This window comes from Mytilus edulis, chromosome 3 (assembly GCF_963676685.1).
Source record: "Mytilus edulis chromosome 3, xbMytEdul2.2, whole genome shotgun sequence".
Lineage (NCBI taxonomy): Eukaryota > Metazoa > Mollusca > Bivalvia > Mytilida > Mytilidae > Mytilus > Mytilus edulis.
In genome coordinates this window covers 37,006,985-37,031,915 of record NC_092346.1, presented here as the reverse complement: position 1 = coordinate 37,031,915, position 24,931 = coordinate 37,006,985, and the positions used below count along the sequence as shown (strand labels likewise).

The window sequence follows — 24,931 nt, the reverse complement described above, 5'->3', positions numbered from 1 at the left end:
GGATAAAAATATGATGATCAAAATTTAATTTCAATTTATTTTCAATCTGTATTTATTTTAATTTCACTGTATTTTTAAGCCTAATTTAATTAAAATATAATTTAATACGTCAGACGCGCGTTTCGTCTACATAAGAACTATGTGTATGTGAAAGCAGAGGAGTTTCTTTGCACACATTTTAAGTATTGTCATCATGATATGCCACAATGTATTCGCGTCATATCGGAAAGAAGTTCAAGTGCTTAGTAAAATGAAAATATAAGTAATTTGGAAAAACCGTAAGATCATATCAAAATTCATTATAGTTTAAGTGATTTAACTGCAACATAAAGGTAAGATTTTTATGGCAAATAATTAGTTTTTCAATAATAAACAAACATATTAAGTGTATATATATATAACGATCAAGCGCCCTGGGAAAAATCGTTGACTTTTATTCAGACGTTTTATATATATATATATATTAAATGACTAAATGAATAAATAGCGATTAATCTTACAGGGCGATGGATCATGTAAAGATACTGTACACTACAAAATATAATATATAACAAGTCAAAAAGGGTACAAAATCGCCATATAATAACTATAAAATGAACAAATATTAGATATTTCGGATAACAGATATCCTTCTTCAATAATAGCACGATGTCAAATGAATCATGTCAATATATTCAAACTGAGACACTATCAAAATCTTGAAAATTTATACAATTTAAGCGAACATCACAGACGCTGGTACAATTTTAAAAGTTCCAAACACGGCGCAAAGACTATAAAGATATGCCAAAATAAAATTAGTAATTTTCGATGTGAACCGACACAACTCTAAATTTTCAACGGAGGTGGCAGTTGAGAAGTTACAACTACTGCAAGGAAAGCAATTCTAAAATAAAAAAAAAACAAAAATGCCTTAACCGATCCAAGTTGGTATAATATTTCAAATTTGACAACGGTAGGGCGATTTCAACAGAAACTACATATCTAAGCCTCCCAAAACGAATAGCAGTTTAATAATGTGGCAAAATAAGTAAATTTTTATTTATAAAGGTAAAATAATTGAACGTGGCTACGTACTTGTACATCCATCTCAACTGAATGGAGCCCTAAAATTTAAACTGGTATGATTTTTTTAAATTGAAACTGTAAATCCAGTACGGAAGCCGGAGTTATTGGAAACAAGTGATAGTAGGAAAACAATTTTTGAAAAATAGTGAGGACAGGAAAATGAATGACTCCTTCTATGTTTTTTCATGTATGCCCTCTAGGGAAACTGTCCTTAACTTTCTTATCCAAAATCTTTCCCGAGCGACTCTGTCGACCTTCGACCAACCCTCGTTGTGGTCTAGGATTGTGATGGTAAGGTTTTTGAGATCAGCTTGGGCGTGCCATGTATCATTATTTACGGCTTATTATATTACTTGAATTGGTTTCAATTTTGACTGTTTTCTGTAAAAAAAAAAAAAGTGTGCATTTTCAACATGAAGTTGCAAAAAATAGCTAGCAATGCTTTTTATGGGCTTTCTAATTGGGGTTCCCGAGGTTGGAATCCCCCGTTGCTTACGATCAATGATTTTGAAAGGGGACATATGGCTTGACTCCCATTTAGTCTTCGTTGGCATCCCCTTTTAAAAATGAACGGATTTGCCCCTGGAGACAATTACCAGTCTTCAACAATTCAAACGTTAAAATGCATTTTATTATTAAGACTTAGACCAAATGAAAAGTACATTTTGATGCATTATTCAAATAATAAAAGTACTTTACATTATGTTTTTTAAGACATTGCCATGTGGGATAAAAATTGTAGCTTTGAGCAAAACTGTATTCTACGTATCCCAGCTAGGGACTTGCAAAGAAAAAATATATATATTGTGCGCACATCTTAAAATATTTCGAGCAAAAGATAATATAATGTGTGCACAAATAAAATATTGTGAGCACAAAGTAATATATTGTGCCCAAAACTTTAATATACTGTGAGCTCAAATGCATAGAGCTAACTCATGCAAATTGTTCGGCGCTTAAATGACTTTTCAAAGTGACAGAATGGAGAAATACATAAGAGTTTATTCGAAATGGGGTAAGATTACATGGAAATACTCGCACGTTTATCATTGCTGAACGAATACTGAAGAAACTACGTTTATTTCGTTTGAAACTTGGTTTACCAACAGATACGTTTCAAGTTGCTACTTTGTATCGGTGTTTATTGGAACGTTTGGAAACAGACTCGGCATTAGAGTGAGGTCACTGTCGAACTTATGCATACGGAGTATATATCTCCCAATTGATACGATATTGCCGGGCTTATAATTCCTATCATGATTTCCTTGATAAAGGATTGCTGTTCACTAGGAAGCTATTAAACCAAGAGTTCCAAATGGTGAATTTGAAATCATCACTTCGTAAATTTTACGAATACCATCACGAGTTGGTCAACGATAAAAAAAAATAATGCAACTATAACACATTTGCTTTTATGGTTTCAGGGATATGAGCCAAAAACTGCATTTTACCCCATGTTCTATTTTTAGCAATGATGGCCATCTTGTTTGGCAGGGAGGGTCATCGGACACAATTTTAGTCCCCTAACGATGAAGTCGAAGATGTCTTTAGGTTTGCACTCTGTCCGTCTGTTAGTCCGTCCGTCTGTCCATTCATCAGTCCGGCAAATCAGTTTTCCAGACTTTTATCTTCATGCTTGAAGATATTGATTTGATATTTGGTGTATTGTTTTATCATGATAAGTTACAGGTCAAGTTCGATTTTTACGAGTTAAGCTTTTCTCCTTTTTTTCAATTAAAGCCCTTTCCCTGGAATTAGATTTTTAATGAAATACTTTTTAATTACTAAATTTCTGTTCAAAGGGAAATAATGATTTCTTTAACTTTCCCTAGAATTATTTTTTTTATGAAATACTTATTAAGTACTAGATTTCTGTTCAAAGGGAGAAGCTCATTTTATAGAAGATTTGTGAAGGACATTGTATTAAGATAAATGACATTTTGGATTTTTTCCTTTTCTTTAGTAAATTATTTGAAGAATTTAGTGGTAGGTTTGTTTGTTATAGTTTACACCATTGACAAGTTATAGATCAAGTTAGAATTTCGTTCCAATACAATGAACTTTTCACCGGAAGGGGACTATGTATTGCCATGCAATACTCACAGAATACTTGTTTAAACTAGAATAATGACGATTGTGGATAGGTTTGGTTAAATTTGTCTCATGAGTATCAGAGGAGAAAAATTTTGTAAAACATTACAAAAATTTACGAAAAATTGTTCAGAATTGACTTTAAAGGGCAATAACTCCTTGACTCAATTGACAATTTTTGTCATGTTGACTAATATGTAGATCTTACTTTGTTGAACATTCTTACTATTTACAGGTTATATCTATCTACTAGTATACTAATATTCAAGATAATAAACAAATAACTGCAAATTTCCTTAAAATTATCAATTCAGGGCAGCAACACAGCAAAAGGTTGTCTGATTCGTCTGACAATTTCAAGGCAGAAAGATCTTAACCTACTTAACATTTTTACACATTGTATGATTTGCTCTAAAAGCTTTAGTTTCACAGATATAAGTCCTACCCCTATGTTATATTTTTAACCATGGCGGCCATCTTGGTTAACAATTTTTTTAAACAAGATACTCTAGTGATGATTGAGGCCAAGTTTGGTTTGAATTTGTCTCAGTAAATTCAGAGGAGAAGATTTTTGTAAAAGATAACAAAAATTTATGAAAAATTGTTAAAATGCTTATAAAGGGCAATAACTCCTTATGAGGTCAACTGACAAGTTTGAACAAGTTGAATTATTTGTACATCTGACTTTGTTGAACATTAATGCTGTCACAGTTTATCTCTATCTATAATAATATTCAAGATAATAACCAAAAAACCGCCAAATTTCCCAAAAATTGCAAATTCAGGGGCAGCAATCCAACAACGGGTTGTCTGAAAATATCATGGCAGATAGATCTTAACCTGTCTAACATTTTAATCTCATTAGATTTGCTCTTCATGCTTTAGATTTAGAGATAGAAGACAAAAACTGTAGTTTACCCCTGTGTTCTATTTTTAGCCATGTCGGCCATGTTGGTTGGCAAGCGGGGTCATCGTACTAAATTTTTAAACTATATACCCTAGTGATTGTGGCCAAATTTGGTTAAATTTTGCCAAGTAGTTTTTGATGAGAAGATTTTTGTAAAAGATTACAAAAAGTAACGAAAATTGTTAAAAATTACTATAAAGGGCAACAACTCCTTAATGGGTCAACTGGCAATTTTGGTCATGTTGACTTGTTTTTAGATCTTATTTTGCTTTACATAATTGCTGTTTACAGTTAATTTCTATCTATAATTATATGCAAGATAATATCCAAAAACTGCAAAATTTCCTTAAAATTACTAGTTCAGGGGCAGCAACCCAACAACAGGTTGTCTGATTCATCAGAAAATTTCCGGGCAGATAGATCTTAACCTGATGACATTTATACACCATGTCAGATTTGCTCTAAATGCTTTAGTGTCAGAGATATAAACCAAAAACTGTAACTTGTAAAAATATTTAAAAAAGGATGTATCCATCAAATGAGAAAAAAGACACAAAACTTATCATGAAAAAACACAAAGTATTGCTGTTCAATTACTACAAACTAGTTTAAATCCAATTTTAAAATTCGGAAATCATGTTCCTGAAAAAAAAAACAAGATATAACGTCTCGCCTGTCCTTGTGTTCATAATTGAATTTATGTTGACGTTAAAAAAAAGGAAGTTTACAACCCTAGTAATACATTAAATTACTAGTAACATTATACAATTATAGCCATCGAATCAGGTCGATACAAGGGTATATTGACCTGAAAGAAGTATATTGACTGAGGACGCAGTCCGAGGTCGATATTCTTCTTTTTGGTCGATATATCCCGTATTGACCTCATACCAAGGCTATAATTGTTATATTATTAATTTCTTACCATATTTGTATCGAAATTGTCAGTGTAATATATTTAATCATTTGTTATTGTTTGAATTTGATAGATATCATATTGACAATAACAACACATTAGTAGTTTTTCATTTATTTTTATGGGATTTATGTTTTTCTTCAAATAATCGATATTTTTTTTAAAACTTTTAACAATATTAAGAAATTCATAACATGACGTCACAAAGTAAGTATATTATTTTTAATTTTAAAAATAACCGTGCAATATGCTTTTTGCTATCCACTGTTTTCTATCTTCCTTCAAAAACATAGTTTAACATGTGACTATCCCTGGACAAATCAAATTAGTTAAAATATACAAATTATTGATATTATGTTACATAAAGATTTGATATTCAATGTACATGATGTCAATGAAAAGCCTTTCAGACAGCCCTGTAGGCCATGCAAATCATTGCGAACAACAAATGTAAGTAACCAATAGCGGAGAGTATCTCAGAAACAAACCGTATACAACATACACGCCTTTTTTTATAAATAAAATACAGTTCTACCATACATTTGCTATCGTATCTGAAAAACAGATCAAAACTGGGGTATGTTACGTTGACCAATAAACCATGTAATAAGGTCACGGTCAAACGGGGGGGAGGGGGCAGAGTATATTGTGTCGTGCGAACCATATACTATGTTGTGAGCACACTATATTTATATTGTGCGCACAAAACATTATTTTGTGCGCAAAACATATAGTTATATCTTTGCATGTACCTAGCACTAGTTAAACGGGGAGGGGGGTGGGGGGACCGGCAGAGAATATTGTGTCGTGTGAACCATTTACTATGTTGTGAGCACACTATATTTGTATTGTGCGCACAATACATTATTTTGTGCGCAAAAAATATAGTAATATCTTTGCATGTACCTAGTACTAGCTTATTTAAATGGTGCTCTTTTATTTGAAATAGTTATGATAAATAGTTTTTTTCACTATTGTAATTGCCTGAAATATTTTTTGAAACAACTTGTAGTGATCACTTTTAGTAAACTCTTATATTTATGTTATTAACAAAAGAAACCAATGCCAATGTTTATGAATGTTTTCAGGATGTAGAAGTAAGTGTTTACAGGCACCCCGCTCGTCACACCCTGTGGTCAAAATCCATTATTATTCGAAACAACAGATCTGTTCAATTTACAATTGTTTCAGAAAAAGAAACTATGAAGTATAACAATTAAACTTGGGTGTAACAAAAAAGTTGTAACAAATTATCTATTGATAAGGTTAAGTTTCATCCATGCAATTATTTGTTCTAATTCTGATAATATGTTCTTGATAATTATGATGTTTTAGCTTAGTAAAAATTATATTAGAAAATAATCATGTATGCGTGACATTAGCGGGCATCTCAGTATCACAGTAATGCAAATGATTGTTCTCTATGTATAAGTTTTATAACCCACATAGAAAGATATCTTAATATACAAAAAGCATATAAAAGGTTGCAACTTCAGAAAATTCACAAAATAATTCTAACATTCGTATAGACTTTGACAAAACAATAGATATAAATTGAAATTAAGATAAGCTGAACAGCAATGGGGTAATATAAAGAACTAAAAATGCATTAGATATTAAATTATACTGCTTTAATATTTAAACATTTTAAATTTCTGGCGCACTTTTTTCCATAATAATGCAAAAGCTCTTGCATTTATAACTATGGTTTAAGAGATCTTACAATAGCAACCCCTTCTTATAAACATTTTAAGGAAAATAATTTCTTTTTCAGCTCTGAATATGGCCCCATAGTGGAGAACGCATTCATTGTACAAACAAATACAGAAAAGACTGAAAATGTCTGCAAATAAAACAGAATCGTTTCGCTTTTATGACTATCTGTGTAACAAGATTGGGTCTGAACAAGTGGTGAAGGGTAGGAGATTAATTTTTGGGGCTCTTGATGCTTATGGTCGCCAAAAACAGTACACATATTTTGTAAGCAGTGGCAGTAGAAGTGAAGGACTGGATTTAAAAGGTAGTGATCTTGATATGATGTTCGTTGATACCTCCATGACAGTGTATAAATTTGAAAGAGAGGCAGTTCAAGGTCAGAGAGTAGTGCTATTAATGGACACCGCATATACACATCCATGTTTTACATATCTACAACTAAATACCAATAACAACATATTAGAGAAAGGTAGCGAACAACTGATAGAGCTGCATGGAATGCAGTTTCTATTGTCAAGTGAACTCTGTAAACAATTTTTATTTAGAGAAGTCAAAAAGGGACTTCCTATGATTAATAAAATCCATGGTCCATGCTTAGCAGATAGGAATGATAAGTATCATTTTGCATTTTGTCTAAAATGCGACAAATGGATATCCAAAGCAGTACCATGGATCTATCGACCCCGTTCTTCGTGGATTTCTACAGAGATAATTTCTAAAATAACAATGTCTGGTGTTTTGTTTGTTCCGATTGGTTTAAAGGATTCAATATATGAACATGGCGTATATCATTTTCTATGGCTGAAAAGGTCCTTATATCTTCTTTTAACCATACCCAGCTGCTTTGTTATGCATTGTTAAAAATAGTCTTAAAAGAAATAATAGAGAAGGATAAGGATTTAGAAGGTTTGCTTTGTTCATATTACCTAAAAACTTTAATGTTTTGGATTTCTGATGACTTAGATCCAACTGTTTGGAGACCAGACAATATTACAGAATGTTTCATGGCATGTTTGCAGAGACTTTTATATAATGTAGAGTATTCATCATTGTTACATTATTTCATTCCTGACTTTAATTTTTTTTTGACTTGCGATTAAATGCAGAATTAGAAAAAAAGAAAAAGTTGAAAAGTTTGCTGAAGAATTTATATCAACAAGGAATATATTGTTGTACAGCCTCTGAAACACTTAATGATTACTCACGAGTTCCCACTGAAATTATCAAACAGTTGAATATCAAAAGTAGAATAGTACATACTTTTGCTTTAACAATCGAATGCAGATGTTTGCAGTGATATTTGTCTATACTTTCTATCAAAAGCCTACCATCATATAGCAACCATATAATATACTCAGCACAAACAAAACAAAAAACAGTACTATAAGTACAAATATGACCTCAGTTGTCTGTTGGCAGGATTACATTCAGATGCAGTAGCAGGATGGACCATGTTGGCCTCTTTTTTTTTCATGTTCATGAGAATTACTTATCGTCATTGGATATTATAAACTATGCGGTTTCAAAGTTAACTGATGAAACATATCATATATGTTTAACACAAAACAGGAATATAATGACACCAAAACAGGAAGCTGCACTTGATATGATGAAAAAGGAAAAGCTCATAACAACCTTAAAATCATTGACAATCAGTATCCTTCGGTTTAGTCAATATCATTCCAAAAGAACTTCAATGTGATGTTAGGCGGGGCAATGCTTTTCTTGCGATACCATTTTTACATTTCCTCAGATTTTTGTGTTATTACCATCTTCATGACAGTGTTACATGTGTACATGCTTGGTACCAGCTATTTCCTGCAACTATGAAGATACTTTCTACTGGACTGCCGTTAAATTTTTTACAAATTCAATCATTAATTTTTGTTGGAATAGCAGCACAGATGACTGATCAAGCAGACATGGCGAAAAAATCATTTAGAATAGTTGCTAAATATGACGAAAACAAAGTCAGCAGTGCTGCCATAAGACTTCGTGAACTATCAGGACCGTCAGTATGATAATTTTTGATATCAAAAGAGAGAAAAAGATACCAGATGGACATTCAAAGTCGAAAATAAACTGACAACGCCTTAGTTAAAAAGAATAAGACCAAAAAACAAAATAATAGTACACAAAACACAATATAGAATACTAAAGACTTAGCAACACGAACCCTACCAGAACTGGAGGTCTTCTCAGATGTCCGAAAGGGTAATCAGATCCTGCTCCTCATGTAGCACCAATCGTGTTAATCATTTGTTTATACAAACCCGATAATAAGTCTAATTCGGCAGCTCACATTCGTGAAGAAGGGACATGAATGTAGTAACGACATTATGAGAGTACCTGCTATCATCTGAATAACGAATAATAGCGGATATGTTACTTATGTCGTAACAAAAAATATATAATATAAAAATGAGGAGAAGTGTTACGGTTGCAAATGAGACTATCCACCAAAGTTTAGATAAATTGGATGTAAGCAATTGTAAGCGGTCAAACATTCCTCAACAAGAAGAAAACCCTATACCGTATAGTCAACAATAAAAGGCCCCCGACATGAAAAATAGAAAGCAATTCAATTGAGAAAACGTGTGGCCTAATTCATAACATAACAATTTAAGAATAAAATAAATATGACAGACGTGAACCAACGACGACCCCTGAACTACAGGCTCCTGACTTAGGACAGACACATAAATAATGTTGCGATCTTAATCATGTTTGTGAGCGCTCAACCCAGCTCATAACATGGGGACAATGTTGTAACAGCACAACATAAGAACAAACTATAAAACTCAGTTGAAAAAGGCTTAATATATCGAGCCATGACATAACATGGAACTTTATAGTTATATTTTATATTCATTCTGGATACATTCTTTTGCCAGTGAGCATATTTTTCATATGTGACATATGATAAAAAGTCAGCTATATCAATAATTATAAATGTATATTCAAACATCTTTTGTTAGTCATTATGATAACAACCATAAGATAAAAGTGAATTTTAGAAATAAAAATATTTTTCAAATCTATGATATTACATTCAGTGGGGTTGTTTTTGTCATACAAGATATGTAACTGAACTTTGGACTTTTGATTATGTTAATAAATCATTAAACACGATATCAAAGTGACAGTCTTTTGTTTCCCAAAAAACGGACTACTAGCTATGAAATAAGGTAGTTTAAACAAAATCATGCAGGAAAAGCTATATAAAATCACACTTACATGACATATATGACCTGACATTTCGACAACATACATTATGTTGGTATCGTATAAAGCTGAGAACCAACTAGGATGCAAGTTGATTAGGTTTTGATATCAAGCTTTTATTTTTCAGTTTTAAATCTATGTGAATAGTGTTAAATATTTTGTAACGATACTGAGCTAAATTGCAGAAAGTGCTCCGTTTGTATGAACAATGTCAGATGTGTATCTGGGTATATACTGTAAATTCCAGAAGATAATACTACAAATGATTAGATTAGTGACCATGAAATGCATTCAAACATTTTCGCAGCTACATAATTTCATTGCCACTTGTTTTTTGAAACGAATTCACAATTTTACTATACAGTCATTAGCGTGATGTAAAAGTTTTCGACTAATGAATTTATGAATCTCGAACAGCGGTATATGTACTACTGTTTTATTTTTATGCCTTTATTTTGCATCTCTTTCGTAAAAGCTTTTGCGGATGATCATACTATCACTTGTAATAAATTTCTGAAATCTTCATTTAAAAGCATGTTAATCATATCTTGACCTACATCTAGAAATTGACAATGTGGGTCGGTTGAAAACAAAACTTTACGACAAAGAGATGATTTCAGCTTTCCAATTGTGATCTTTCTATTTCTAAGTAGCAACATTCCAGCAGCACCTGCATATGGGGTATATATCTCCCAATTGATATGATATTCCCGTTCTTGTATTTCGTATCATGTTTTTCTTGGTAGAGGGTTGCTGCTCACAAGAAAGCTATTAAACCAAGAGTTCCAAATGGTGAAGTTGAAACCATACCTTCGTAAATTTTACGGACGCCATCACGAGTTGGTTGACCGTTATGGAATTACCGTTTCACAGATAATATCGGATATGTTCCTTACGTCGTAACTTCAATCCCCTTCCCTTTCATGAATGTGACTAACCAAATTAGACTTTTTACTGGATTTGTAACAACATGAGCAACATGACGGGTGCCACATGAGGAGCAGGATCTGCTTATCCTCCCAGAGGACCTGAGATAACCCCTAGCTTTTTTGTGGGGTTCGTGTTGCGATTTCTTTAGTTTTCTATGTTGTGTCATGTGTGCTTTTGTTTGTAATTTCATTTTAGCAATGGCGTTGTCAGTTTATTTTCTATTTATGAGTTTGACTGTCCCTCTGGTATCTTCCGCCCTCTTTTAATTAAACTTCCAGATGCAAAATCATCATACAGTTTTAGGTTTCTGGACACAAAGTAATAAATAATGGACATATCAAATTAAAAAAGTTATAGAATTTTAATAGCACACCCTATATAAAATTTCATTACTTTGAAAGTTTATCGCTTGACAATAATGTTTTTAATTTTATCGGCCGATTTTATTTTCATTATTTAAAATCAAACATCAAATTGATGTTTATTCCAAAGTTTATTGCAAACAACAGTACCAAAATGAGTATTTCAAAAATTATTTAATCATATGCAATAGTTAAAGTCCTATTGAAACAGGAAATATAAACAAACAAGTGTTGAGAAACTATGAATCATCGTGGTTTTTATATTGTGATTGGAAAGGTTGGCACTGAAGTCAATTCTCTATGATTTTGTTCAGGAAAGGAGTGTTAATACTACTCTCCTTTCGTTACATATCATTCGAAATAAAAGTATCAACAATTATAACTTTACCTAGCAAAATCCAGTGTTGGGTTTGATTCCACAAATACCGCATGACTTGTGAAATATGAGAGAGTTATTAAATGAAGCAACGAATTTCAGATATGTTTTTTTTTTTTATTTCAACGTACTTTGAGAAACACTTGATAAAACATTGAATGGATGAAATGCCGATAATAATTTTAATAATGAGGTTTTTTCTTAAAAGAAACCCAGCTCGTTAATCCACCAAAAAGTTAAATGAGCGGTAACACGATCAAGTCGTATTAGATGAGATAAAGTGGATTAAAGACCAAAAACTGCAACACTCTGTGCAATGCAGATGTCAAATCTTATTACCTTACAAAATTTGGATTTTGTTTATAATGAGGGTAGTTATTACATCGTACAGTCTCTCCCTACATGTACATGTTCATTATTTCAAATTGCAGTTTAGTAAAAATTGGGCTTTTTTTATAAAAGGAAAACAGTTTGATAATTACATATTCCGCCATTGCCTTTTTTAATCTCTACTTTTGGAGCCCAGATAGCATTGTCTTTAATAATGATTCACTTCATACAAATTGTGTAAGTTTTCTCCCGTGTTAATTGTTTATATGCCAATCTTTTGGTTTCTAGCTATAGCAAGGATCCATAGAAAATAATTTAATGCACAGTAACCTGTAAAATATATGGCTCAACAACTGCTTTTCACTAACGATACATAATGAAAACACCGCTTAATTGTGCATCAAACATAAAATCTTCACAGAAAGTTAATTAATGACTTAATGGGGAAAAGGTGTAAACTCGATTGAAAATACCATTGAGTAATACTCGGAATATGTCAATAGATTTCAATAAATAATTTAACAAATCCAACTAATCACTTCTATACATAGCTATTAATGTAAACCGTTAGTATAAATTAGCTCTTTTACGGAAAAAAACAATAAATTGCACGGTTTTTTCTTTAATTAGATTTCCAACATATTTTTTTTTTTTATTTCCTCAACCAGTCATATACATGGAGGAAATTGTTAGCATAAATTAAGATAGTAATTAAAATATTAATATTTTTTATATTGAAACTTTCTGAAAGATACCAAAGGTTCATTCAATCTCAACTGATAAAGCCATGGTCAAAAAGAAAAAATATAAACAGACAAACAACAGTTAACAAAACAAAACATGGAAAACTAAAGACTGAACAACACGAACCCCACCAAAAACTGCAGGTAATCTCAGAGGCGCCGGAAAGGTATGCATACTGTGAAGTCTAATTCGGTAGTTCACTTTATAAGTCATGTGATCTATCAATGTTCGTCCATTCGTCAGTCGATCAACATTTTGTACAATAACTCAAATATGCTTTAAACAATACTGATGTAATTTTGACATATTAGAATTGACGGAAGAAAGCTCCCTTTTCTTAATTTAACCGTTTGATTTAAGGCATTTTTTAAAGTTTTTAAGTTTTTGAGATTGTACCCATACTAGTTATCCTACATCGCTTTTCCTCCATACTTAACATTATTGTTAAGTTGGACAGAAGGAAACTCCATATTGATTTTTGTTTTATATTGGTGAACATAACAAACCGTATGATTTTTAAAAAAAGTTCCAGGGTTATCAGACAAATAAATGAATTAATTTTAAATATCTCTACTTTGTTTGAATAAAATTATTACAAACTTGACGCTATTTAAAGATTTGGTGAATATAGATTTGTGTTTATTTGAATTTTTTTTATGGTCATTCCAGAGTTATAGAATTTCAACAGTCATATATGATACAATGTTTATACGCCAAATTGTATCACCAGACCTGTTTTTCTACAGAGCTATTTATCTAATTATCATTAAAGGATATCTGAGTATACTATTTTATTGTTGCAACAATTTCGATCTGCTCAATAGGGATGTATCATGCACTTTATGTACAGCTGTTTATTGTTTGTTTCCTTAACTTGTCAATTAATAGATTTGTGATATTTGAGCATTATTTGGATCATTTTAAGTTGGTTTAAACCAAAGTCAATATTTTGGCATATCATCCACCAATTGTATGGAGTTATATGGATCAATTGTCTATTCCTGCGGTCTTAGCCTTGTCCATATTGACTTCAAATTCAATAATATTTCTGTCAGGAAATGTGAACATTGTTCCAAATTTGATCCCAATTCATCAAAGGCCTTTAAAATATCAACTGGCTACTCATTTTCTACTTTTCTTTCGCAGTTATAATGAATTTGACAATGGATGTGTTAAACCTCTCGTTTATAACAATACTTTAATTTGTGTTTAACGCGACTTTTATCACAATTATGCTATTTCGTGGCGGTAAATTTTAAATGGAATAGAAATTCGGAATGTCTGGTGAGAACTACTGACCTTGGAAATCCTAGTCAATTAAGGTTAGAGTCAAGCGCACGTGCCACATGCTGGATTCATACTCACAACCTCAGTGTTAACAAGCTAGTGATACGGTAGTTCAACTTCTTAGACCACTTAAATGCGATGTTAGTAGACAACTTTCAAAATTTTCACAATTTTATGATAAAGAAAATCCTCCAAAGTCATGAATATTTCAGTATATATTGCGAACAATTTTATTTGTTCCATTTTTTTTTTTACAAATTCCATATCTTCATATTAAAGGGGCACTCGCTGTTAAATTCATGTTCATAATCACATATATATATACTGAACTTCGAGGAAAATTCAAAACGAAAAGTCCCTAATCGATTGGCAAAATCAAAAGCTCAAACACATCAAACAAATGGATAACAACTGTTATATTTCTGACTTTACAGCTGAAACTATGAAGATAAAGGTGGACTATTACATTGATGGTTACAGCCAAAGTAAGCATTGCGTTACATTATAATGCAGAAAATGTATGCCTAGAGTTAATTATTTATATATATAAATGTAAATAAACTCATCATAGATACCAGGACTAAATTTTGTATTTACGCCAGACGCGCGTTTCGTCTACAAAAGACTCATCAGTGACGCTCGAATCCAAAAAAGTTTAAAAGGCCAAATAAAGTACGAAGGAGGACCAAAATTCCTAAAAATTTTGCCAAATAAAGCTAAGGTAATCTATGATTGAGGTGCCTTAGTATTTAAAAAATTCTAAATTTTGTGAACAGTAAATTTATAAATATAACCATATCAATGATAGTTCATGTCAGCACAAAAGTGCTGACAACTGTGCTGGTGACCCTCGAGGAAATAAATCTCCACCAGCAGTGGCATCGACCGAGTGGTGGTAAATAAACTCATCATAGATACCAGGACTAAATTTTGTATATACGCCAGACGCGCGTTTGTCTACAAAAGACTCATCAGTGACGCTCGAATCCAAAAAAGTTAAAAAGGCCAAATAAAGTAAAACCATTTAAAATTTCTGCAAAGGGCAATGCACGTCTTTTAATTCATAATACACTGACCAAAGATTCATCATATATTCTTTTTCAACGGCTGTACATTAACTTTTCACTGACCATTAGAACTGAAACATTATAAGTGTATCATCACTGTAAATTAATTACATTAATTGTAAAAAACCAAACTGCACACATTGTCGGTTGGAAAACCATGTAACACTGCCAGGAATCTGTATATGAGGGATTTTTTATTATGTTTTAACTTCCACGTGTTATTGCTATACATAGTATAATGTAGATCATAAATACAATATGTGCCTGAATGAAACTATTATATCATCGGAAAACCAAATAGTGCACCGTTGTACCTTAAATGATATTTCAAACAAGAAAATTAAAATAGCATCTTTCCATCCCTATAACATGGAGGAAACTGATACTATGAATTTTTATAGACTAAAACTGAAGCTCGCGGTTTCGTGGAATAACCAGAGTAATACATAATACCTCTATATAAATACTTTTCAAACGAAACATTTTCATACTTCTTCTAATCATCTCTATGAATGACTAAAGATAAAAGTTAGAGTAGTACAGGTAAGCTTTTTAATGATAATGAAATACATGTTATTTTTGCATTGGTAACACTATTTACCAAATCTAGTATACAAATTTGAGAGTTTGATTTTGCCATTTGATTATGGAAAATTTCGTTTTGAGTTTTCCTAGGAGTTCAGTATTTTTGTGCTTTTACTTTTTTTCAAACAGAATATATTATTAATTCCATGCGTCCGAACAATTAAGAGACAAAATTGACTATTTTCTTTAAATTAATAACATAAGACGAAATGCCATCATGAAACATTGCAAACCAACAACCACCGGAGTACACACTATTTTGCTTGCCAAAAGTAAAAAAATAAAATAAAAAAATAACTTCGAGGAAAATACAAAACGGAAAGTTCCTTAACATATGGGAAAATAAAAAACACATCAAACAAATGGATAACAACTATCATATTCCCGAAATGGAACATGCATTTTCTTACATAGAAAATGGTGGACTAAACCTGGTTTTATATGTAGCTAAACCTCTCAATAGTATGACATTCGCATACACTGAGTTCATTATTTTTGTGATTTTACTTTATACAATTCCATTATAGTGCAAAAAATGTGTGAAAGTGATATATAAATATGCGGGTCCTACTAAAATGCGCCCGGGAGCGCCCGGGTGAAGAAAAAGCGCACGGGGAAAAGAAAAAGCGCCCGGAGAAGAAAATATAGCGCCCGGGGAACAGAAAAAGCGGATGTAATATGTATATATGTGGCGGGGATGAACATGCCTGTGAGCGTTCAACTCTCTATCGCCTCTCGGACAATTTCATAACAACAAAAAATACACGGAAACTGTCAAATGGATTGAAAAGATCTATACGCAAAAGATAGATACAAAGCATAAACATGCCGTTTAGTGGTAATTGAAATAGTTTTAAAGTGTTTATGTCAATCCACTCTTTGTTTGTATATATTAGGTAATTGGTTTGGTGTAATGAACTAAATGGAACCTATCAACAAAACAAGTATTAAACTGTTAAAGCAAACATTGACCTGAACTTGATGTGATCTTGGGGTATGTAGAAATATTTTCTACTACAATTTATTAATATAAACGAGAATTTGAACTTCAAAATCATTTGCACTATAACCGCTTTTTGAACAGTTTTCTTATTGTGTATTTACTCTTTCTTGTATTAAATGTTGAAGCTATGTGTGGCAAAGACTACGCCATAAAAAAAATTAAAAGTAGCATCCTTATATTTCATGCATATTCGACACAGACTGGAGAAAGGATATTTTAATTGAAAGGGTCTGAAATCTAGTGGCAACTATTGTCTTTAATGCTTCGATGTATATAAAAAAAATTGAATGTAAAATGGTTTGTAGTAGATTAAAGGGGAAAGTAGTTTTACCAGAATATTGAAATAAGGAAGAATTAAGGAGCAGTCATGGTTCTTTCAATGTTTACTGATAATTGTAGTGGTATATTTGCTATTTTAAATGTTTACTGCTCTTTAGTCGGTTCTTGTGTAGACCAAACGCGCGCCTTGCGTATCAAATTATAAGCCTGGTACCTTTGATAATTATTTTGTCTCTTTGACACATTCCCCATTTCCATCCTCAATTATATGAAATATGTGCCACTAGACGTTAAGCAAACAGCAATCAATACATCAATAATTTGACTGTCACCTTTCATTACTTAAAGACTGCAGTAATGTATTTCTATATAATAATATTTAAGATGAAGATGTTTCCCTAGTTTGATCGGCAACTAACAAATAGAAATTCAGAAAAGTGTAAATTGAAATGAAAAGTTAATTCAAAAAGGACTATAAATATATAACATGAAGCATATTTCTCATGTTCATCAAACACTACTGTGAATGACATTAATGCTTCAAAACCAGTCAAATAATCCCAATGATTGATATTTGAGCAAAGGATTTACCAAAAAACATATTTTTCTACGAACTTCATTTTAGAAAAATGGAAATGTGTTGAAATATCTGTTTGATTGTCGGGTAAAGCCATGACTGATAACTTCTTTTGTTCAAATGCTATATGTAAATTGCGGCCATTTTTTAGTCTAATGTTAATTTCAGTGTGTATTTTATGTCAAAGTGATATTTTTAATGAACGGTTTTCTGTTCCTTTGAAAAACTTTTGTGTCATATTCCTTAGTGTGTCGTACAAGTGAAAGGTTCAGCTAGCTATAAAACGTTAAATCCATCATTTACTACATAAACACATGCCTGTTCCAAGGCAGGACAATGAAAGTTGTCATCAATTCGTTTGATGTGTTTGAGCTTTTGATTTGGCCATTTGATAAGGGACTTTCAGTTTTGAATTTTCCTGGGTGTCTGGTACATTTTTTAGCAAGATGCTACTCTGTTCATGCACCTGGTCTCACTCACTACTTTTGGAGCTCATACATTTCCCTCAGGTTTTTTTTTTATCTCGAGTTGTTAATCGAAATGGAAGAACTATAGGATGCTACTACTTTTACCTCGTGTACCACTTAATTAACTTATTACCACCTGCACAAATTAACTTATTACCACCTGCACAATCTCCTTCACCAGATACATATAAATATTTTCCAAGGATTAATATTAAATTTTCGTTCCCTGAATAAAAATATTATATTGAAATCTCAGATATGGTCAAACATAAGCCTATTATATTTTTTGAGTTTTACAGTGATTCAAAATAACTTACTGATATTAACTCCAATTGAAGACAAAGGTACATGTGACTTTTAAGAAAGATGTGCAAAAAAAATTATTGGACAGGATATTTAAAAACTATAATAGAGCAGATATGGCATGATAAAATCACACAAGATGATGGTCAGTGATGTTTATCCATAATAAAAGATGAGCACACCATTTTTCTAATCAATTGTTTATGATACACATGTCAGTCTCCAATCTTGCTATCTTCTATCTGTTTTGTAGCTGGTAAGTAAACTTTAAAACTAAATTCTGTTCTTGGAAAAGACCCCTGAAAAGAAAAAAGAATTCCATGTTATTGAAGGTGAACAACAAAGATCACCAATCCTTCAACTTTTATTTAATACCTTAGTTGTTTAAATATTTTCCACATAGTTTAATATTTACACCTTTTAGTAGGAAATATTTTGTTTTAAATATGTACTACTTTCCAGTATGTTCTTTTTTACCAGGCCCCATTTTGTGATGTTACATCTTTCAAAGTCGTCAATTTTTTTTTTCTTCATTTTTCTTTAAAAGCTTCTAAATTATGTCTGACTCATTACATTGTTGTAACAAGTAGAGGGGCACAGTTTATATCCACAAAAATGCAGAGTTCTGTTGAAAAACATGTCCTCCAAATGATGATGAGGTTTTTTTTAAACGACCTTAATAATCCACGACAACATATCATACATAGATAGAGGTCTAATACTGGAATAATAGTGTTTATTTTAGTTTGTGTCATGGCACTCAGACAGTTTTAACCATATCATTAGCCAAGTTTTAATATATTACAACCAGCCCAGTAGACAGTACTTTGGTACTGGCATGAAAATACAGACATTAATTGATTAAAATTATTTCTTTTGAAAATTAAGGAATATATCTCCCTAATGCAAAGCTCTGATTCCTATTACAGATTTATGTCCTCTTTGATCCTCAATAGGTTGATCAGCTATTTAACATTTATACTTAATTAATTAAGGATTTTCAAATACTATGGCCTCAAAAGTCAGTGAAAAGACATTTGAATATCTAGTGCAGTAAATTGGTACCATTTATGTTATTGACACCATATCTTGTAATTGGCACCCATCAAGTAAATAATCTCTTATTAAGTTAGGTAGGGTGTCTTCCTCCATCTTATATTTTGAAATACTAGAAAACATGAGTCTAGATCTTTGATAGAGTGTGCAAATTTTGAAAGTAGTAGGTAATTCATGTGTATAAATTTTCATTTAAATATAGAAATTGACATGTTTTAACATATTTATGGTTGTATTTTACAAAAAAAACAGAATCTTTTGTTTGATTAAATTTTTTCAAACTTTGCCACATAAGGGTAGGCAGCTAAAATGTAAGGCAGATAATTCAGATAAAGGTACTTTTACATTAATACAATAAAATGAGTTAGGAATTATTCTTTTTTTTTATGAACCAAGAAAACGGGTCCCGTGACCTCATTTTTTCTTTTTCTTATCTGAAAGCATACTAGTAGTAAAGCTATCTTTTGATATTTTCCCATATTCTATGGTGCAGTTTTCGTATTATGACAGAAAATTGGGTTTCCCATGCATAATGTATACAAAACCTGTGTATATTGAACAACATGTAGCATGAAAATAAACCCTATGACCCATTCTTTTTATCATTTCTGTTTTTTTTAAAAGAATGATATATACTACCTTTTGGCAAATTATCAAAACATTCTATGGATTATAATTTAGACACCCCATCTACTTTAAGAGTCATGTTATAAACTTGGTCCAATTGGAGAGCTAATTTTGATGCTGGATTTTCTGTATTTATCATGTTTATTAGTTTTACTTGCTGATTGTTTCAGTATACATGGTACATGTATATGTCTTTCTGTTGGACATGTAAAATTATATTAAAACCCTAATTGTGTTATAAAATCATCCCTTTGAATCATGAGATTCAGACATTACAAACTGGTAAGAAAAAGGCTTTGAAATTCATCTGATTATTTATCATTCAATTTTATTTATCTATTTATTTTTGTTTCTTGCTTTTCTTTTTGTTTTTCTTTACATTAATTTGAGTTCAACAACTCATATTATGTTTTTTTCATAACCTGTGCATTTAAAATATTAGACAATTATGTTTGATAATCTTAATGGTAAACTTCTCTTTTGATATTACTGACATGGTATATAATTTTTCAAGTATAGAAAATTTTATGTATAATACTAACAAAAAATAACAGCTGTATAATTATGTTTTTTCTGAATAAAATCCTTTAATTTGTCCACATTTAGAAGAAGTTTACTTTATTTTAATTGCCTGTTTCCAGGAAGCAATTCACTGACATTTTCCGTATGCAAAATGACCTAAGCGTGACCCTTCTCGTAAAAATCCTGTGATCGCAATACGCATGGATCTGTCACTGGAATAAAATATTATCTGATTGTACATGTTTTAAAAACACATGCTCAATATGCATGCATTCTTTGTTGATTGTTGACTATAAGGTGACAATCGGTAAACTTCGGCTTCAAACACGATACATAATGAGATGACATATTTTCACATCATAACAAACAGAGAAATAAAAAATCACGATTATTCGAAACATTTGCCTAATAAATGATAAAATCGGGCACAGAAGACTAAGTTAATGATATATTCATGCATTGGTTCAAGAATTGGATAAACATTATTTTCACTAGTCACTCGTTTCATATGACTTTGACGAGGCTGGGATAAAGTACCAGTACTTGATGTTTTTCAACTAACTAATGTACAGATTTAAATAAAAATATAATAGATTAAAAAAAGAAAAAGAAAAAGGTTTCAAATCGAATAAATATATACAATATTATACTATAGCTATGAATACATATATTTGTTGTGTGATGTATTTATAACGGTACACATTACTGTTGACTCTTTAAATACATTTCTATGAACAAAATAAAAATATTTAAAGTCATAATTGAAGTAGATCATTTCATTTTTCAGACGATAGGTAATCCTGGTAAAACAGCAAATCATTTACAGAATAGTCATCAAGAAGACAGATAATGTCTGCAAATAGATCAGAATCATTACACTTTTATGACTATCTATGTCGGAAGATTGGGTCAGAGAAAGTAGTGAAGGGTAGGAGATTAACCTTCATAGCTATAGACTCTACCTCTACCTATGTAAGCAGTGGCAGTAGAAGTGAAGGCCTGGATTTAAAAGGTAGTGACTTTGATATTATGGACATTGATTCTAACATGAAAGTATATGAATCTGAAAAAGATGTAGTAGAAGGAAGGCATCCAGTCCTATTGATGGACACATCAGAAACACAGCCATGTTTTACACATCTAAATCTACACCGGTATACACATAACAGGCCACAGAAATCGTTCAGCGAAATGTTAGAGCAACATGGAAAGTCGTTTCCGCTGTTCAATATAGTAGAGCAACATGGAATGAAGTATCTTTTGTCAAATAAACTATATAAACAGACCCTTTCAAAATATCAAAGGATAACTCAACGTTGGCTAACTAAAGTTCATGGTCCATGTTTATCAGATGTTAATGGTGATTATGATCTTGCATTGTGCTTTAAATGTGACAAATGGATTTCCCAAGCAGCACCATGGATCAATAGACCTCGTTCATCATGGCTTACACCTGAAATAATTTCTAAAATAACTATGTCTGGCGTTTTGTTTGTTGCAATTGGTAGTAAGGGTTCAATATATGAGGATTTGGAATGGCGTATATCATTTTCGGTAGCAGAAAAACAACTTATATTTTCTTTCAATCATACTCAGTTACTATGTTATGCTTTGCTAAAAATAGTCCTAAAAGAGATAATTGAAGGGGATGAAGATTTAAAAGGTTTACTGTGTTCATACTACATAAAGACTTTGATGTTTTGGATTTTTGATGATTCAGATCCTGCTGTTTGGAGACCAGACAATATTACAAATTGTTTCATGGAATGCTTGCACAGACTTTTATATAGTATACAATATTCAACATTGTTACACTATTTCATTCCTGATTGTAATTTTTTTTTACTGCGTTTAAGTACAGAGTTAGAAAAAAAAGCAAAGTTGACCAACCTACTTAAAACATTATCTCAACAAGGAATTGAGTGCGTCTTGGCTTCTGAAACGCTACATGATTACACTAGATATCCAAATGATACATATACATTTAAACAACTAAATATGAACCCTAGATTAGTACATGATTTTTTAGAAATTTTAAAGTGTTTGCCTTTTGAATATGATGAAAGAGGTCTCATTCAACTACTGAATCGTCTGCTTCATCATTGTAAAACAGATTTGTCACGTGAGCTTTTTCTTTACTTTATATCAAGAGCACACCAGTATGTACCACAAATACCATATGCTCAACAACAAAAAAATAATAAACAACAGTACTGTAAGTACAAATATGACCTCAGTCGTCTGTTGATAGGTGTACATTCAGATGCAGTAGCAGGATGGTCCATGTTGTCCACTTTCTTTTATGTTCATGAACATTACTTTACATCTTTAGAACTTATCAATTATGCTTTATCAAAATACACAGATGAAAAATGTACTGACATATTTTCTAATCATTCAACTCACAGAAGGACGTATTTGACACCAAAAGAACAAGCTGCACTTGATTTGGTGAAAAAAGAAAGACTCATAACAATCTTAAAATCATCAACAATTAATTATACTGAATTTACATGTAAGTCGCAAATAATTCCAAAAGAATTACAACAAGATGTTATAAAAAGTTATGGCTTTTATCATCCTTTAGTATATGCATATTTCCTCCGATTTTTGTGTTTCTACCATCTACATTACCAATTTTCATGTGAAGATGCTATGCAACAGATATCAAGGGCAACTTTTGAGACACGTCCAACTGGAACTTCAATGAGCAGGCTATGTCGTCAATCATTGATACTTTTTGGGATAGCGGTTCAGATGACAGGTAGGCTAGACACAGCAAAATCATATTTTACAGAACTTGCTAAAAGGGATGTGAATGTTTACACCAGTGCTGCAATAAAACTTAGTGAACTAACACAGTCGCAGGATCATTATTGTGATGTCAATGTATATGAATTAATTTTTAATTTTCTTGAAAGTTGTTGAAGATTAAAATTTTATTAAACCATTGATCACTTGAGGCTTACACAAGAGAGTTCATAACTGCTTAAGGTCATTCTTTGAATATGAATGATTGATCTGAATTGTAGTGGTATGGAGGGAACTGGCCAAACAGCTTGGGGGGGGGGGGGGGGGTCATGTGAGCCCTAAGCCATCAATAGTTCAATAAAATTCTATTCAATCTTTAACAAGCTTGGATTAATTTGGAAATTATATTGAACAATAGACGACATAGTTGCTTCCATGAGACTTTAATACAGTTCGAGAACATTCACAAGGGTATCTGTGGTAATTAGGGCCTTTCACCATTCTGTGGAAAGACTTATTGTATTTGTTCTGATTATTTTTTGTCTTCTACCGCCAAATTTGATATGTCCCCTGTTTTATGGTTTTGCAAGATGTCGCTTTGATTGTTTACATATGGTATCGGACAGTTATTGGGCTTTGACTTTTTATTGTAAGAGTTATCTCCCAAAAACACTGTTTCTTTTATGTAAGATCTTATCTATTATTGTAATACATGTAGAAGCAAAAAATCTATTTTACCAAAAGGCTCACTTTATCCTCATAATTTTTACTCCTCTTTTGACAGAAGTGATATGGAAGACTCCATATGAGAGTTATTTCCCAATAATAATGAATTAAGTGATATGCATTTGTAACTGGTAAACCAAAAGTGATAGTGGTAGTGCAAAATGTTTGCCTACTAGTGTTTAAGATATGAAGCACTTGGTCTGAAACAATCCAATGACATCTTATAAGAGTTATTGGACCTGAAATGATTCAATTTAAGGTCAACTGATTGTTACTCCAACCATTTACATGGTAGAGTCATAGGGTATTTTGAAAACTGTTGTTTGACATGTGACCTTAAAAAATATCAACCCAGAGTGACCTTGAAAAAAAACAGAAGTGGCTATTTTTGCACTTATTTTTAGACTAAATGTTTTTTAAATATACATACATAAACATATCATTTGGAGACGGCAAGTAAATTTCACGAACCAAAAGTACATTAACTCTATGTATGTGCCAGTCCCTAGTCAGGAGCCTGTTATTGAGTGGTTGTCGTTTCTTCATGTGTTACATTTTTGTTTTTTGTTCACTTTTTGTACCTAAATTGGGCTGTTAGTTTTCTCGTTTAAATTGTTTAACATCGTCTTTCTGGGCTTTTTATTTATAACTGACTATGCAGCATGGGCTTTGCTCATTGTTGAAGGCCGTATGGTGACCTGTAGTTGTTAATTTCTTAGTCATTTTGGTCTCTTGTGCAGAGTTATCTCATTGTCAATCTGACCACATCTTTTTTACTAATTTCGTCCATGTTACATGCAAAAGAATACAGAAACGATATATTATTGGAATCAGTGTTAATAAAGCTATCATGTGAGACTGGAAGTGACATTTTTTAACCCAGGACTTGACAATTATCTCCCTTATTTCAGTACAAAAAACATAAAGAAACATTTATTAATGGAATCAGCATGAGGAACCTTATGTTTGGACGCTAAAAGTAATTCTAAGTAAACTGAAATTAGCTTCTCATCAAT

The 24,931-nt window shown here is 31.8% G+C and overlaps 1 protein-coding gene across 2 annotated transcripts in view; it reads right to left on the bottom strand.

Moving 5' to 3' along the window:
• The window catches only part of LOC139516374 (DNA polymerase epsilon subunit 2-like), a 64,464-nt gene that overhangs the window by 18,211 nt on the left and 21,322 nt on the right, over window positions 1-24,931 (bottom strand). The window contains exon 15 of one of the 2 annotated variants that reach the window (XM_071306442.1): window positions 18,374-18,532. The exons of the other annotated variant lie outside the window; for it this stretch is intronic. Within the exon in view, the coding sequence (XP_071162543.1) occupies window positions 18,449-18,532 (84 nt within the window). The 3' untranslated portion in view covers window positions 18,374-18,448. Of the gene's footprint in view, window positions 1-18,373; window positions 18,533-24,931 lie in introns of those variants that run through there. 2 annotated transcript variants of the gene reach the window in all.